This window comes from Arvicola amphibius, chromosome 1 (genome assembly GCF_903992535.2).
Source record: "Arvicola amphibius chromosome 1, mArvAmp1.2, whole genome shotgun sequence".
Lineage (NCBI taxonomy): Eukaryota > Metazoa > Chordata > Mammalia > Rodentia > Cricetidae > Arvicola > Arvicola amphibius.
The window spans coordinates 106,726,798-106,745,645 of record NC_052047.1 but is presented as its reverse complement, the minus strand read 5'-3'; the positions used below and the strand labels follow the sequence as shown (position 1 = coordinate 106,745,645).

Below are 18,848 nucleotides of genomic sequence, written 5' to 3'. Positions count from 1 at the left end.
TCCATTTTTCTTCCTGGTCACCAATACTGCCATCAGAAGTTTTAATATAGACAAGATAAAAATATTTTTTGAATATGTATTTAAGATACCAACATTTACAGAAGTCAGGGAAGAGACAAGTAGTCCAATGAAAGCAGAAAAAGTGGAGGTCAATTATAGCTCCTTGGATATCTTAGTAGAAGATGAGTAAAGGAAAATTTGGTTACTCAAAGACATGGTGTGCTCACAATTTGACAGCAATCTCTGGGAAGGATGCAACAGCTTTTAACAAATGCTAAGGCGGCACAGAAGGTGATCATCTAACCTTAAAAGAATTAAAAAGTCACAGAGAATGGTATTTCACTCATAATATAATGCATAAGAAAATCAATATATTGACAAGACAGTGAGTTTCCTTTTTTTTTTTTTAACTAAGGCTATGCTTTGACTAGCAAACTAATTGTTTCAGGTCAAGTGCATTTCATTCACAAATATGCTTCTTAACTGATGATTTGTGTGACAATTCTGTAAAAAGTTTTATGTCTCTACAAATACAACAGGAGAGATACTGATGATTAAAGAATTGTGTCAATAACATACAGGTAAAAATTTAGCAGTTACAGATTTTGAAAATGGCATTACTAAAGATTATACTTCAAAATCTTTGCAGAAAAAAATTACTTAAGAAAGAAATGGAGACTATAATGGAATTTGAGTATTGATTTTGTTCTCAACAGTTATGCACTCTCTTTTATACAGTAGAACTTCTTTTTGACTGAATATGTCTGGCACAATATGTCAATAATTCCCAGTACTGTCAGCTGTGTGGCAGCATATTGGAGGTTTTGTTTCCAATGTAATCTAATTGTTCAGTCTTATCTCCACCTAGGATCATGTACCATCTCTAACCTTGGATCCCTATCTTTTAGAGTATCTATTGTGATATTTATTTGGGATAGTTTATAAGGACCTCTGAGAATGTAGAGGAAATTTGAATTATCTATGAAGTCATGATACTTTTTCATTGTTATTTCTGTTCAGCTTCAAAACAACAATTCCACAATTGAGAAATCAAGTCTGCTTTATGCAACTTTTTTCTTCCAGGAAAGTTAAATTGCATATATAATAATCTCAGGAATATAAATGCCATATATTCCCTAAGTTATTTGTGTCAGAGGTAAACCAGTATTTTAGTCAAGATCCTAATTGAAAATCTGAGAGAACCATTATTGTCTTGGATAGATTAAATTAGATAATGACTATTCCGTCACAAATGTTCAATAAAACCTTTTTATCAAACTATTATACTTAGATTTTATATATGTATATCATATTGTGTTTATCACAGAAGTTCAATAAAACTTTTTATCAAGCTGAAATAATTAGATTTTATATATGTATATCATATTAGGTTTTTTTTTTAAAAGAAAGAGCTATATGCTTGATCTAGTTGCCTTTTTATACATTTAAATTATAACATTGGAACTTTTTGGCAAGAATGTTCTCAGCAATGTATCTATACTTCCTAAGAATGAGCAATCAAATGTTGTTAGTAGAAGTCTAACTTTAAAAGCAAGGTTAAAATTTTATTTGACACACCAAAAAATCCTTATTAAAAGAATTATTCCAACATTCCCAAAGATTAACTACATTCTCTCATTAATTATTCCAAACTTAGTGGTTTAACAGGATAGTATTCAGTCATTCTCATGATTCTGTGGGTGACTGGGATGGGTGGTTTGCCTGCTTTCTGTGACACAGAAATCATAACACTGAGCATTATTTGGCTTTGCTAATTTCATTCTCTTACTAATAACCAGCTTTTCTGCTCTTCATGTAGTATGTAATACTGCGTGATAAGTGGCCCACAATCACACATTTATACAACTCTAAGAATCAACATTTTCAATGACAAAGAAATGATGCCACAAATGCTACATTATTGAAAATTATTTAAATGCAAGATAGACTCATTCTTTTTAATGTAAAAGTGTACCAAACTTCACTGATATGGGTACTAGAGATCATCAGTGATTAAGAGCATTAGCTGTTCTTCCAGAGGACCCAGTTCAGTTCCCAGCACCATTATGGTGTCTCATAACCTTCTGTAACGCCAGTTCTAAGGGATCTGATGCCTTCTTCTGACCTCTGCAGACACCATTTTCTGATATACAACCATGCAGAACAAAACCCACTACCATAAATAAATAAATAAATAAATAAATAAATAAATATTTTAAGCTTATCAACATAGCTTCATAGTTTACGTTGCAACTGATTTTTGAGTTGCTGTTTTCATTTATTGGGGATAAAATGTCAAAAAATTCCCAACTATTCGAAAAATTTACCAGAACTCAAATCCCCCTTCTTCCAATTATGTACCTGTATGTGATCATATGTCTCAAAACAACATAATTCAAAAATTGTCTGCAGAAGTTTATACAAAAATGAAGCTACTGTATTTTGAAAGTATTAAAGCACTTTGGGATATATAAAATTTTATTTTTCTCTGATTTTTGTTTTTAAAATTTAGCTTATTTTCACATAAATATTTTGTGAGAACATTTAATAGCCATGTTATATTAAACAAATGATTTTCAGGGTTAATTTTGAATATAATCACATACAGTTATAGGGCATATAAAGAAAAGATTTCTAGAGCCTCATGTAAAGTTTAGTAGAGTTAAGTGGGAGCAAAGCCAACAATCCTGAGACTTGCTTGCTAAATATATTAAGAGAAAATTCTCTATTTTCATAAGATATTCACTTAGTTGATTACTAAGATGCTAGGGAGCTAACCTAAGCCCTTACACATGCTGAGTGAACCCTGTAACACTGAGCTACATTCTAAATTTTTCTTCCTCTTTAAATTAGAGTGGAACTTATGGGGAATAAAGTATACAATCTTAAATATATGATATTTTTGTTGCAAATGTATGTATCTGTGTTACAAATACCAACCCAAAATATGGTGTTCATATAGCATATAAAAGTAGCCACTTTTTTAGTTTAAATTGTTCATTATTTTGCTTAATTTTTGGTGAATTTCATTTCCATTCCTCCTTCCTCCAACTCCTTTCATGACACCCACTCCCTGTCAAATTTATGATCACTTCTTTATTACACACACACAGACACACACACACACAGACACACACACACACACACACACACACACACACATATATATATATATGCCATTTAGTATTGTTCATATGTATATATATTTCAGGACTGACAGCTGGTTGCTTGAGATTAGATAAGCTATCAGAAAGATCTCAGCCTTGGAGAAGAGTGGTTCTCCACCTCTCAACAACCTTTCATTGCCTATTGCTCTTCTTCTGGAGTGAAACCTTTTGAAATTTCTTCCATTCATGTTGGCACGTAGACTAGTATGGTCATTATGCATGCCTTGTTTAGGCAACTATATTGATGAGATGCCATGTGTGTAGCACCACTGTCATGTCTAGAAGACACTGTCATGAAGTTGGTATCCTAGTCCTCTGGCAACCTTTGTGTCCCTTCTTCTGTGTTCCCTGAGAATGTTTTAGACAGAGGAGTCATGTTTTAGGTATACCAGTTGTGACTGGGTTCCTCACCATCATTTATGGTGGATCTTTATTGTAAAAGATGCCCACTTGTTAGCCTCAGCTTCATAAGTTTTCTTTCACTTTTAAAACTTTATTTACTAGGAATAAGACAAGTTATACATATAATTTTGGATATTTCTTCTGATTCTTTTGGATATATGTGTAGAAATCCAGTTTATGAGTCATTAAATATGCAGTGAGATTTTGTGTTCTGGAAATGAGAGGCAAGCTTCACCCATGATAAATCAACACGAGGGCTAAGTAAACAAGCCCTCAAAAAGGACACCAACAACAGACATGCCAAGACAGAAGGCGGTGATCTCTCCAGGCCCACTTCTTTCTTTTTTTTTTTCTTTTTTTTTTTTTTTTTTTTTTTTTTTTTGGTTTTTTCAAGACAGGGTTTCTCTGCAGCTTTTTTTTTTTCTTTAGAGCCTGTCCTGGAGCTAGCTCTTGTAGACCAGGCTGGCCTCGAACTCACAGAGATTCGCCTGCCTCTGCCTCCCGAGTGCTGGGATTAAGGGACTTCTAAGCAAAGAAGCTGTAGGAAGCAAGAAGTGCTTGTAGGAGAAGTACTCTTCCCCCAGCAATGAGATCCCTAATTTCCTCTTAATGCCAAGTGGTTAGTCCTGCTGTTATATACATGTACAAGTAACACTGAATGAATTAAATAGGATGTATGTATATATTTATACATACATGGAAAAGGCATGAATTAGAGAAGGAGCAAGGTGGGGCATTGAAAGGGTTGAGGAAGGAAATGGAAGGGAGAAAATTATGTAATTACACTTTTAAAAACATTAAAATATGTACATTTAGTATTAATTAGCTCTGGCAGTTTTACAAAATATTTTTTCTAGTTTTGTACTTCCACCAGAAATATATGAAGGTTTTATTCATTCTACAAATATCTAAGAGTTGGTATTTTCGGTTCTCTTAATTTTAAACATTCTATATTTTTGGTGTTTATCTCATGCTTCACTTAGCTTGACCATATAGATTGATATAATACAGCATTTTGCACGAATACCGTTCTTTATATACCTTTTCCTAAAAGCCTATTTGTTACAATCATAGCATACACTATATTAACACCAATGCAAAACACCTGTCATGTCTTGATATCAGCCATATTAAGCTTTTTCAAAATGATCAACTTTAACTAAGCTTTCATAAAATTTTACTTTTGTTACTATTTTCTTTTTATGGCCAAAATTAATAAAAGAGAATTTTAAGCCTATTTAAAATAATTTTTAAGAAAACTACAGTATGAACTTCTGATGTCAATATTTGAAATTAAATTATATTCCTTGTTGTTATGCTCCTTGGCCTTGTTCCCACCAGTCTGTTTTCCTGTCTAAGCCTTTATGACAGTCTTTTTGCCTGACACCCAATGATACAAATGCAAAATACATCTTTTCTCAAGGAGTTCTACTGTTGCTCTTTTCTTTGTATACTGCAAGAAATGCAGTCCATTTTATCCCCGTTTCTTGGTTCTTCCACCATCTACAGTGCTGGGGAACACAAACGGGTAAATATAGAAAAAACAAAAGTGAACATCACCCAGTATCAGTTTCATTTTTTGCTTAGTCTTAGGACCACAAACCCTACCTGAGGACCTTGTCCTTGAGTCAATATGCCGTGGAGTTGAAAGGGGAAATGACATTGTGAGGGGTACTGAATGTGACTGAGACGAAAGAAATCGTCATTCCTATGCTAACAGTTATGGAAATGGCACTGACAGCTGTGCAGAAGGGACTTAAGATTTGGGAAGTACAGGCACTTAGCATCTCGGGCATACTTTCTGAGACTGGCTTCAGCAGAGAGATGAAGCAAAGGAGATGGTGAAATGTTCAAATCTAGATCACTTCCTTCTGAGCGTCCAGGTAAGGATTAGATAGCAGGAACTCCTGTCTGTCTGTCTTCACAGGGTTGTAGTGACTACAAGTCTACAGCAACGTTTTTCCTCAAGTGGTTTCTGGAAGCAGAAGTTTCTCTGAGTAGAAAACACATGTTGAGTTGGGCATCAGGTCTTTCAGGAAAATCAGCTGAAGTTATTATTGCTCTCAGTGAATTCAGCAATCATGACTGATATACACACAAACATTCCTGGACAGAACAACGGATGTCATACGTGTGAACAGAGCACCCAGATAAACTTACAACTGGGCATCAAACTATAAGCTCGCCAGAGCTTTAGGCATGATGATTATAAACAGGCCCACATCAACCATGGTCCAGATGTGCAGAAAATGCTGCATAGGCTGGTAGAGTGATGCCTCTCGTTAGATGACTGAAATGTTCAAGTGGTTTGTGCTGTTTGTCATCATAGTGGTTGTGAATGTCTTAGCAGTCTTTCTCTCTTTCAGCTCCACACATCACATTGTCTAGCCTATGCTATTTATATATGGAAGAATTTCTGAATCTCACAGAAATCACTCTGTTATTCTGTATACCCAAACTCATTTATGCCATACACTAGATACTGGGGTCCTAATTTATGTTACTATGAACGAATATGATAAGGAACTTTATTGGAATACTCCAATAAAGAATGTCTAATCTCTGAATGTTGACATGGTAGAATAAGGGCTCTAAGTCTGGGTCCTGTTATTTCTGTATGCCAGGGAAGGGATACTGGATTCATTTACATGGATGTTTTATGAATGGGGGAACCTAAATAATTGTTATTTCCATGTTGTCCATTATCTTGTAAAACAAACAAACAAACTATCATTCATGCTTATATAAGTAGCCCTAATTTAAAGTTGTTAATTCACCAGGAGTAAGACCCTACTTTAGTTCTTTTTCCAATTCAGCCAGTTAATGTCTTGGATGTAGGAAGTGGGATGTGTACTGTGTGACAATTTCCTCTTAGTTAACCCTCAGCAAAAAAGATTACAGAAGAGCCAGGAGCCTTCCTTCTCACTCTGTGCTAAGACCCATGCTCTGTTCTGTAGCATAAGCCTTATTTTATAATTTTTGCTTCTCTGCAGTATAATACATGTTTTCAATGACAATCTTGCTCTGTGGTTGTAAATCCGAGTCATCTTTGATGGTTTAATGCTGCTTAGTGAGAGAGTCTGCAGGGATAATTGGAGTGCAGACTAATAGTAGGAAGTGGTTGTCACCAATTCCAGGGCTCAGAAATACAGTCACAGGAGAATTAACTACTATCTTTCAAGAAGAAGAAAGTTTAAATCCTCAGGGAATTATGGTCTTTTCAGTTGTTAAAAGTCTTCTGCAAGAGAAGGATAAATTCTACTTTCCAGGGGCAACACATGGGATAAAGTCAGAAGGTGAGGTCCTTCTCTGCCTTCCCTGAGAGGCCACAGACCATGCCCAGGGCATCTGCTGCTGCTCAGGTCTGGGCTCTGGATTAAGGTACTGAAACAAACAGAGATGACATCTGACAAACCAGGATAAACAACAATTCTGGCATGCTGTCAAACTTAAGAGAACAAAGAATTTTTCAGAGTATGAATACTTAGGTAAGTGTAATGTCTTTTATGTTGTTTCCTCTCAATTTCAGATTGTTTAGAAGGATATATTAAATTAAACAAAGTTTCAATATAAGGTGCATTATTTTATGTCATTGTAGATTTTTTTCATTAGTCCTTTGAGAATTTCATACAATGTCTGCTCTTCTCGGGACCACTACCCATTTTCTACCCATACAATATTGTGTCTTCTTTTGAAAAAATAAGTCAAAGTAGATTCTGTAAAGAGTTAAATATCTATAGACATATCAATAGGATGTTTGAAAATACTCTTGGAAATATATATATATATATATATATATATATATATATATATATATGTGTGTGTGTGTGTGTGTGTGTGTGTGTGTGTGTATCCCTCATCTGTCTATTTGAATCTGTGTGTCATTTATCTCAGAAAGAAAGGAAGAAAAAGAAGGAAAGAAAGAAAGAGAGAGAGAAGGAAGGAAGGAAAGAAAAAGATAGAGAAAGAAAGAAAGAAAGAAAGAAAGAAAGAAAGAAAGAAAGAAAGAAAGAAAGAAAGAAAGAGGGAGGGATGGGCAGGGAGAGAGGATGGAGATAAAGGGAGATAGGGAGGGAAGGAGAGAGGGAGGGAGGAAAGAAGGAAGGAAGAAAGAAAACTTCCCATAGCTTTCCTGCACCAAAGGAAAATAAAACTCCTTTATTCTTCCTCATACTCCTGCTTCCCAGTTCCACAAAGAGTAAGGTACTGAGCGTCCCAAATCCTTTCCTCCAAAAGTGATTGCCATCACTATCATTCCATCATTCCATCTTTCAGGTGTCTACAAAAGTCTTTCCTTCCTTCCTTCTTTCCTTCTTTCCCTCCTTCCCTCCCTCCTTCCTTCCTTCTTTTTTCCTTCCTTCCTTTTTTCTTTCTTCTTTTCCTCTCTCCCTCCTTTCCTCCCCCCTCCTTTCTTCCTTGCTTTTCCTTTCCTCTTTCCTTCTATCTTTCTTAGTGTTATTATATTTATTTAAAGTTCAAATAGCTACCTAGCATGTGCAACACTTTGAGTTTGATCCCAACACTGCAAAATAAAATAACAAAAACAAAGAGGATGGAGGTTATAACCCTGATTGCTTTTGGAGGGGTATAAGGAGTTGTGTGAAGATTTCTGAATTGCTTCTTGACTGTTTGAGATGGTGACCCACAGTAAAGTCTGCCTGTTCATTGTGTCACTTCCTAAGATCAGCCACCATATTTCTGGAGAGGGGTAACACTGGTTCCTAAAGAAATTCAGGATATCTAGTGTTTGTAGAAATATATTCTTTACACAGACTGGGACTGTAGCTCAGTGGAAGAGCATTTGTCTAGCATGTGAAAACCCTGGGTTTAATTCTCAATATAAACATTCTTTTTTTTTCTCCTGATAGCTTGGTTTCTTTATTAATCCCTCATGTTAATCATTTTTATTGATTTTTATTGAGCTCTACATTTTTCTCTGCTCCCCTCCCTGCCTCTATCCTCCCCCCTTCAACCCTCCCAGAAAGTCCCCATGCTCCCAATTTACTCAGGAGATCTTATCTTTTTCTACTTCCCATATAGATTAGATCTATGTAAGTCTCTCTTAGTGTCCTCATTATTGTCTAAATTCTCTGGGATTGTGGTTTATAGGCTGGTTTTCTTCGCTTTGTGTTTAAAAACCACCTGTGAGTGAGTACATGTGATAATTGTCTTTCTGTGTCTGGGTTACTTCACTCAAAATAATGTTTTATAGCTCTATCCATTTTTGAATGTCAGTGTGGCGATTTCTCAAAAAATTAGGAAACAACCTTCCTTAAGACACATCAATACCACTTTTGGCTATATATCCAAAAGATGCTCAATTGTGCCACAAGGACATGTGCTCAGGTATGTTCATAGCAGCATTGTTTGTCATAGCCAGAACTTGGAAACAACCTAAATGCCCATCAACTGAAGAATGGATAAGGAAAATGTGGTACATTTACACAATGGAGTACTACACAGATGTTCTTTTAAGAATGGAAATCATCATATTTAGGAATGACCCTTGTATCCCTAATCTCTCCAAAACTTTTATCATAAAAGGGTGCTGAATTTTGTCAAATGCTTTTTCAGCATCTAATGAGATGACCATATGGTTTTTTTCCTTCAGTTTATTTATATGATGGATTACATTGATAGATTTTCGTATGTTGAACCAGCCCTGCATCTCTGGGATGAAGCCTACTTGATCGTAGTGGATAATTTTTCTAATGTGTTCTTGGATTCGGTTTGCCAGTATTTTATTGAGAATTTTTGCGTCAATGTTCATGAGTGAGATTGGCCTGTAATTCTCTTTCTTGGTTGAGTCTTTGTGTGGTTTAGGTATCAGGGTAACTGTAGCTTTATAGAAGGAATTTGGCAGTGACTCTTGTGTTTCTATATTATGAAATACCTTAAGGAGTATAGGTATTAGGTCTTCTTGGAAGTTCTGGTAGAATTCCGCATTGAAACCATCTGGTCCTGGGCTCTTTTTGGTAGGGAGGTTTCTGATAACAGTTTCTAATTCTTCGCGACTAACAGGACGATTTAGAGCATTTACCTGGTCCTGGTTTAACTTTGGTATATGGTATTTATCTAAAAAACTGTCCATTTCTTTTACATTTTCCAATTTTGTGGCATACAGGCTTTTGTAGTAAGATCTACCAAATGGATTAAAGACCTCAATATTAATCTGAACACATTGAGCTTGATAGAGGAGAAAGTGGGAAGTACTCTACAACAAATGGGCACAGGGAACCGTTTCCTGCGCATAACCCCAGCTGCACAGACATTAAGGGCAACATTGAATAAATGGGACCTCCTGAAGTTGAGCAGCTTCTGTAAAGCAAAGGACATTGTCACTAAGACACAAAGGCAGCCTACTGACTGGGAAAAGATCTTCACCAACCCTGCAACTGACAAAGGTCTGATCTCTAAAATATATAAGGAACTCAAGAGACTAGACGGTAAAATGCCAATTAACCCAATTAAAAAATGGGGCGCTGAACTGAACAGAGAATTCTCAACAGAAGAAGTTCGAATGGCCAAAAGACACTTAAGGTCATGTTCAACCTCCCTAGCTATTAGGGAAATGCAAATCAAAACAACTTTGAGATATCATCTTACACCTGTCAGATTGGCTAAAATCCAAAACACCAATAATAACCTTTGCAAGAGGTTGTGGGGTAAGGGGTACACTCATTCATTGCTGGTGGGAATGCAAACTTGTGCAACCACTTTGGAAAGCAGTGTGGCGGTTTCTCAGGAAATTCGGGATCAACCTACCCCAGGACCCAGCAATTCCACTATTGGGAATCTACCCAAGAGATGCCCAATCATACAACAAAAGCATATGCTCATCTATGTTCATAGCAGCATTATTTGTAATAGCCAGATCCTGGAAACAACCTAGATGCCCTTCAGTGGAAGAATGGATGAAGAAACTGTGGAATATATACATGCTAGAATACTACTCAGCGGTAAAAAACAATGACATCTTGAATTTTGCAGGCAAATGGATGGAAATAGAAAACACTATTCTGAGTGAGGTAACCCAGACCCATAAAGATGAACATGGGATGTACTCACTCATATTCGGTTTCTAGCCATAATTAAAGGACATCGAGCCTATAAATTTGGGATCCTTGAGAAGATAATAAGAAGGTGAACTCCCCCAAAAAGATATAGTAATCCTCCTGGATATTGGAAGTAGACACGATCGCCAGGCAAAATTGGGAACTTGAGGGTTGGGCGAGACTGGGCCAAGGGAAGATGGGGAGAGAAAAGTGTGAAGGGGAGAACGGGGGGGGGGGGAGCTCGGAGGAATGGGGTGCTTGGGATATAGGAAGGGTGGATATGGGAGCAGGGAAGCATATATCTTAATTTAAGGAGCTACCTGAGGGTTGTCAAGAGACTTGACCCTAGAGGGGTTCCCAGGTTTCCAGGGAGACGCCCCCAGTTAGTTCCTTGGGCAGCTGAGGAGAGGGAGCCTGAAAAGGCCAGTTCCTATAGCCATACTGACGAATTTCTTGCATATCACCATAGAACCTCCACCTGACGATAGATGAAGAAAATGACAGAGCCCCACATTGGAGCACCGGACTGAGCTCCCAAGGTCCTGATGAGGAGCAGAAGGAGAGAGAATATGAGAAAGAAAGTCAGGACCGTGAGGGAACCTCCAGCTGGCGACAGATGGGGAAGGTGACTGAGCCCCACATTGGAGCACTGGACTGAGCTCCCAAGGTCCTGATGAGGAGCAGAAGGAGCGAGAACATGAGGGAGAAAGTCAGGAACTAGAGGGGTGCGTTCACTCATGGAGACGGTGGGACAGAACTAATGGGAGATCACCAACTCCAGTTGGAATGGGACTGATGGATCATGCGACCAAACCCGTCTCTCTGAATGTGGCCAACAGCGGGGGCTGACTGAGAAGCAAAGGACAATGGCTCTGGGCTCTGATTGTTCTTCATGGATGGGCTCTGTGGGAGCCTTCTCAGCTTGGTCGATCACCTTCCTGGACCTGGGGGGAGTTGGGAGGACCTTGGTCTTAGCATAGAGTGGGGAACCCTGATGGCTCCTTGGCCTTGAGAAGGAGGGAGGGGAGGTATGCGTGGAGGGGAGGGGAGGGAAGAGGGAGAAGGAGGGGAGGGAAGGGGGAGGAGGAGGGAAGGGAGGGGGGAGGAGGAGGGAAGGAGATGGAAATTTTTAAATATAAAAAAATAAAGAAAAAAAAAAGAATGGAAATCATCATGCCAAGTCTTAAATGTTTAATGTTCATTACTAACTTAAGCCAAATCTTCCCCATTCTTATTCATGTACTTACATATCACCTTTGAAAGAAAGACCCTACAGTGTATGTGTGTGTGTGTGTGTGTGTGTGTGTGTGTGTGTGTTCATACATTTGCATGCATGGTTAATACATGTGTATATACACATCAAATGGTTGAGTTTTATTTGTTTGTTTTTGTTTTTGTCTCAGATTTCAAAGAACAGAGAGGAATGTCCTGTTTAAATGGCACTGAGTTCCACCCCTCTTTTTTCCTCTTGCTGGGAGTTCCAGGCCTTGAAGAGATGCATGTGTGGATTGGTTTTCCTTTTGGCTTTGTGTATTTGGTAGCCCTTGTTGGGAACATCACTATCTTGTTTGTGATCAAGAGTGAACACAGTCTTCATCAGCCCATGTTTTACTTCTTGGCAATGCTGGGATCCATTGACCTGGGCCTATCCACATCCACAATTCCAAAGATGCTGGGCATCTTCTGGTTTAACTTACGGGAGATTAGTTTTGAGGGATGTGTGACCCAGATGTTCTTCATCCACATGTTCACCGCGATGGAGACTGTTGTGCTGGTGGCTATGGCCTTTGACCACCACATCGCCATCTGCAATCCTCTGTATTACAGCCTGGTTCTCACAAACAGAACAATCGGTCTCATCTTGGTGGTGGTGTTTGGAGTAAATTTCATGTTGGTCATACCTCTGGTGTTTCTCATTTTAAGACTGCCTTTCTGTGGACACCATATTATCCCTCACACATACTGTGAACACATGGGGACTGCCCGTCTGGCCTGCGCCAACATAAAGGTAAACATGATATTTGGATTGATTTTTATATCAATGGTTCTTGTTGATGTGCTTCTAATTGCCATCTCCTACATGCAGATCCTACAAGCTGTCTTCTGCCTTCCTTCCCGGGATGCCAGGCTCAAGGCACTTAACACATGTAGCTCCCACATCTGTGTCATCCTGGTCTTCTTCACTCCAGCATTTTTCTCCTTCATGACCCACAGGTTTGGCAGGCATGTTCCTGCATACATTCATATTCTCCTAGCTAATCTCTATGTTGTTGTCCCCCCTGCCCTGAACCCTGTCATCTACGGGGTGAGGACTAAACAAATTCAGGAGCATGTCTTGAGCATCTTTTGGAAGAAAAGTTGACATAAGCCATCTCTGAGAGATGCAGCTTCCTCTGGGGAAAAAGGATTATATTTGTGAGCTACAAAACATTATAACAGGAAAAGCATAACCCATGACATTAGTATTATTTCCATTATTATTTATTATTTCCACATACCTAATACAGAACATACAGTATGAAGATTATGAAGATGATCACTGTGAAAAGTGTATGGAATACTGGCCTGCAGGATGGGCCAAAGTGTAAAGGGCATTGACCACCAGGCATGACAGCCTGAGTTCAATACCAGGAAACTGCTTTAATTAATTAATTAATTAATTAAAAGAGAACTTGTGTAATACCTAAAGCTTGACACAATTGATTTGAACAGTTTATTCCTAACTGGTGTACAGGATGTTGACATTATCTCATATATATATGAATATTAATATTAATAGGTTTTTTTCAGTGTTTCTTAATTGCTTATTTTTAATTCATAATTTCACTGGTATTTTATTATATATCACAAACTAGATTGTAAAAATATAAAGACAACAACTTACTTAACATTTGTAAGGGTTTCTATTTTCTATGCCTACACCATCTATAAGTTCTTCCATAAAGTTAGCTACTGTTCAAAATGTAGAAGTGTGTGTGTGTGTGTGTGTGTTTGTGTGTCTGTGTGTATGTGTGTTTTTAGAAATAACAAATGCACAAATAAAGAAATGTAGAGAGTGGAGGAATGGAGAGATAAGATAATTGGAAAGGTTGAGTGGCAGAGGTGAGAGGGAGAGAGAAGAGTTGGGAAGACTGACAACTTCATAGATGCATCACTATGTCAGAGAACTTAATGTTCTCAGGAACAGATGCAGTCATGCATGCAGTCATATGCATACAAATCAATTCCCAAAAGAAGAGTCAAACCTAAAGCTCTCTAGAGCAATTACTTTGAGTCTCATGAATTTAGTTCTTTGTTTATCTTGTAATGCCCAACCTTTTCTACCTTGTGTTTATTCTTATGAATTATGAAAGGGAACCTCAGTAATAAGCTACTTTTCACATTTTTGATTTGTGTAGACATCATCTTATCTTCTTACTTACAGAGTATTTGCTTAGCAATGCACATATTTGTTTTCAAAATCTTAAGTACAAAATGCACACAGTATGGCTATCTTAATAAACCTTTATGAACATATAAACAATAAACTTTCAAATACCGTTTCCTTTCAGTGACTTGAACTTAGCAGACACCCTCAAACCTTGCATAACCTCACCTCATTCCCCACTGGGCTCTAAACCCTCCGTGTTTGATTTCTGCAACATGATAAATTAGTGGCTGTATCCATTGTCTTATCATCTTACCAAAACCAATTTCTTTCAATAATAATAGGTTCCCCTCAATGGAAAGTCCAAGTTCTTCTGCTCTGATTAAAAAATAATGAAACTTCCACTTCAATATACAATCTTCTCGAGAAGTTTGACAAAACTATCACCTTATTAGACGTTTCTCACTTTTACTGTTGCTGGGATCCATTTGGTTGCTATGACTACTCTAAAAAATAGATGCTATTTCTTGGTCTCAAAGCAACAATGGTATGACCCTTTCTAGAGCAAAAATCCCTGCAAACATCTTTTGTAATGAATGAAGTACTAGTGATAAGAACAGTTTGGTTCAACTCTCTGATTCTTCTCCCATTTGAATTGTAGTTTGCTTAGATACCGTTATGATAATTAAAGCTGCAAAATCAGAATGTAGTTCTCCTTTATTAAATTCTAATTTTAATGAAACTATTATACAGGGTACTACCTTTTCAGGTATCCTAGTGGGAAACTGAAGGGACTGTGGTTAGTTCAAGCATGGCAAGCATGGCTCTGCCAGGCCTTATCCATCTTCCCCATTCACTCTACCTTCCTAAAAACCATTAGATTACATTCCTAAAACTAGTCCACAAGGTCTAATTTGCCTAGGTACACAAATACTGTAAACATAAATAGGAGCATATTCAATATAATTTGAATTTGTATCAATATGCAATAATCTACACCAATGAAAATTGCCTATAAATAATAACTCACAGGTTTTCACTCACTATTATTATTATTATTTGAGTGAATAAACTCCCAACCCTATACCAGTTATAATCAACTCCTAAATGATGTACCTAACACTGAGGGCAAACTTTGTTGGGAGAGGGGGATATAGTCTTCTAGAATTACTTACAGCTCTTATGGGGGCAATGTTCTTTCTAATTGATCCTGTAAAATGAGGGTTAAGGTTTAATATTACTGTCTGGTATAATTGCAAATAGTCTCTGAGTAGTCAATCGAATTTTTCTGAGGTTCTTATTGGAAGTTCTGGCCAGAACATTGTAAGAACATGTACCATTTCAGCTAACCAAGTTGAAACCATCCTGAGCAGTTGGTAAACAAAACTGGTCTTAAAGTAGCAATATAACATGTGACTCTTAATCTCAGAATCATGGTTTGAGCCCCATGTTGGGTGCCAGGTAAAGATTGATGTTATAAAGTAATCTAACACTAGTTTAGAATTAAGTATAATAAAAGGTTTTTTATTTATCAGTAAACTCACAGATCACAGTCCTTTGCATGAATAGGGAACAGCAACCAAATCCAGCAGCTGGGAGAGAGAGCATACATGCAAGCTTTATAGCTGTATCTTAATCTGGAAGAAATCGATAGTTCCTTGTTTCCTGTGGAAACACAAGCAAAACTGCTTCTTTTAAGTTCCATTTTACAAATGTATTTTTGACTTCTCTCTTAAAGCTAAGGGATTTTATAAATATTTATCTTGGCATTTTTTATCAGTCCCTTATCTCTCAGCATCTCTTGTTTGCTTGTCAGCTTTCAAAAAAGTCAAAATCAACACAATACTATACAGTATCCAGACTCCCTGTGTATTTCCTGCCTCTACATGATTTTTAACTTTATTTCTCTCTTTAATGACGTTTTTAACTACTCATTTTTTATAACTATATTCTTTTTCTTTTCTTAAACCTAAACACATTTTTAAACATACTGTGACTCATTTAGAGAGCTTTTTGTCTGAATCTGTTTTCATTGTGTATTTCTAAGCCTTTGTCTGTATGAGCAAAAGTTAAATCTGCCACACAATGCAACTGATAAGCCTCTCTGTACTTAGGCCTGTGTGAGACTATGGAAACTCATCATGCTGCTTAGCTCATGCTGGTTTGTGGCCAGAGGTTGACTCCATCTTGCAGGCAGTTACTGGGAGATGCATCTTTATGCTACTACTGACAGGAGACTGTGAGAGTAGGAAGCCCAGTGAGGCTACGTTTCTCTGTATTTAGTTCTCAAATAACTACTCAGAGGCTTAATATTAATTATAAATGTTTAGATGATGGTTCAGGCTTATTACTGGGTAGCTCTTACATTTGAATCAACCAATTTCTAATAATCAAAGTATTGTCCTGTGGCATTACCAGTCTGCTGGCATGTTGGTCCTTGAATGATTGGATGGTATCTCTCAGATTCTACCCTTCTTCTGTATCTATACTTGGATTTCCCACCTTGTTCTATCCGTCCTTGCCATAGGACAAAGCAGCTTTATTTATCAACCAATGAAAGCATCACTTATTCACAGTGTACAAAAAGACCATCACACAGTTGGATTCCCTTGGAACTGAAATTACAAATTATTTTGAGCTGCTGTATAGAAGTGTTCTGAACTAAACTCTGGTCTCATACAGAGCAGCAAACCTTTTTAATTGTTAAGCCATATGTTCAGCCTGAGAAATTGAAATATTTTTAAAAATGTAAGTAAAACTTTTTTGGTTTTATTTATTTATTTCACATCCTGGTTGAAACCTCCCTACCCTCATCCTACTCTCCTACTCCCTCCCTCCCATTATCCCCCCACTACCACCTTAAATTATCTTCTGTCTTCATCCAGTAAACATGGTATATAAAGTTTAGTAAGACTAAGTACCTACCCATGTGTTAAGGCTGAGCAAAGCAACCCAGTATGAGGAGTAGGGTCCTAAAAGCCAGTAAAAGTGTCAGAAACAGCTCGTTACAGTTTGTTTAGGTATCTTATAAGAGGACCAAGTTATACAACTGTAACACATATGCAGAGTGCCTAGATCAGTACCATGTGGGCTCCCAGATTATTAGTTCAGTTTCTGTGAGCCCCCATGAACCCAGGTTAGTTGATTATGTGAACCTTCCTAAGGTGTTCTTGACCCTTCTGGCTCCTACACTCCATTCTCCTCCTCCAAATGACTCTCAAACTCTACCCAATGTTTGTCTGTGTGTCTGAATCTGTCTCCATCAGTTGTGAGATAGTCCCTCTCTGATGAAATTTGGGCCAGGCTCCAATCTGGTCACAGGAGATGGCCATTTCAGGCTACTTATCCATTAATGCTAGGAGTCTAAGCTGGAGTCCTCCCTGTAGACTCCTCTTAGATTCCCTGTACAAGGCTTCCACCTGACCCCAAAATGCCTCCCCAGCAGTTCCCCCCAGCATTTTCCATTATGTGCACATCCAGTCAGATCACTGATGTTCCCATCCCCACTTGCCCTCAGTCTGAAGGGGTTAACCTCTCCTACTCTCACAACTGAGTTTAGGTTTCAGTTCTCTGAGAAGGGTGTGTCTCCCAACAAAGGGCCATTTATCCACAATACACTTACATTCAAGTATAAAGGAGAGAACAAGCACAAGGCCAAAGTTGGCCTCTCAGTTTTTCAAGGACAAATCCTGTAGCCCTCCTCCTGAGTCATGTCTGGACTTGCCCAAGCTTGTGTCCAAAAATTATAAGACTAACCTCAGCCAATTAAACATATCCTAGTGTAACTGCTGCTTGCTTAACCAATTATATGTGAGATGACCTAACTGTTGTTTTTTTAAAAAATGCTATAAAGTCCCAGGCGGCAGTTGTAGGCTGGCAGCAGACTCTGGGAGCAGCCAGTCCCAAGGCAGAGATGACTGTGGGTCCCTGCAAGATCCCCGGTGGCCATGTGAGCAGGTGATGAGCTCACAGAGCAGCAGGATCCCAAGGCAGATACTCGCAGGTTCCCAGGAGAGCCACCCAAGCGGGCAGGTGTGAGCCCGGTGGGTCTAGAGCCACTAGCAGGAAGTGTTAGTGGGTCCCGGTGCTGAACCTCTGAGCAGCTGGCAGTGGGGCCGGGCAGACAGGAGACAGAGACATGGACAGACACAATATGTTGAATATTTATTCTGGGGGTTATGGAGGGGAAAGGGAGAAGAGAGAGGGAGAGAGAGAGAGAGAGAGAGAGAGAGAGAGAGAGAGAGAGAGAGAGAGAGAGGCACGCACACCAAGAGAGGGCAGGAAAAGAGATTCAAGATGGCCGCGAGAGGTCAGGGCTTGCCCCTTAAAGGGCCAAAAGAATAACACTAACTGTCCTTGAACTCCCCTTAGCTGTGTTTAAAAGGAGTCTGCATGCTCCTCTTGGGGTTGTCTCCATTTTGTACAGGTGTTTACCCCTGCATGCTGTAATATTAATAAACACTCTTTGCTCTTGCATACTATTTTAGTCTGGAGTCTTCCTTCAGTATTTCCTTGGGCCCAACAAGTCTACTGAAAATCTTTTCTATTTCCCCTTCTAGGGGAAATCTGGGTGCCCCCCCCCCATGAACCTCCCTTATCACCTAATCTCTCTGGGTCTGTGGATTATAGCATAGTTATCCTTATTATATAGCTAATATCCACTTATGAGTGAGTACATACCAAGTTTTCCTTTCTCAGTCTGAGTTACCTCAGTCAGGATGATTTCTTCACTAGTTCTGTCCATTTGTATTCAAATTTTTGAGTGTCCTTATTTTTATTTTTAACAGCTGAGTAATACTCCATTGTGCAAATGCACCAGATTTTCTTTATTCATTCCTCTGGTAAGGGACATCTAGG

The 18,848-nt window shown here is 38.3% G+C and overlaps 1 protein-coding gene across 1 annotated transcript; it reads left to right on the top strand.

Moving 5' to 3' along the window:
- The first annotated feature begins 12,047 nt into the window (after window positions 1–12,047).
- On the top strand, window positions 12,048–12,986 carry LOC119825573 (olfactory receptor 52E4-like). The gene has a single exon (XM_038346534.1). The coding sequence runs from the start codon at window positions 12,048–12,050 to the stop codon at window positions 12,984–12,986; it is 939 nt and encodes a 312-aa protein (XP_038202462.1).
- Window positions 12,987–18,848: the final 5,862 nt, after the last annotated feature.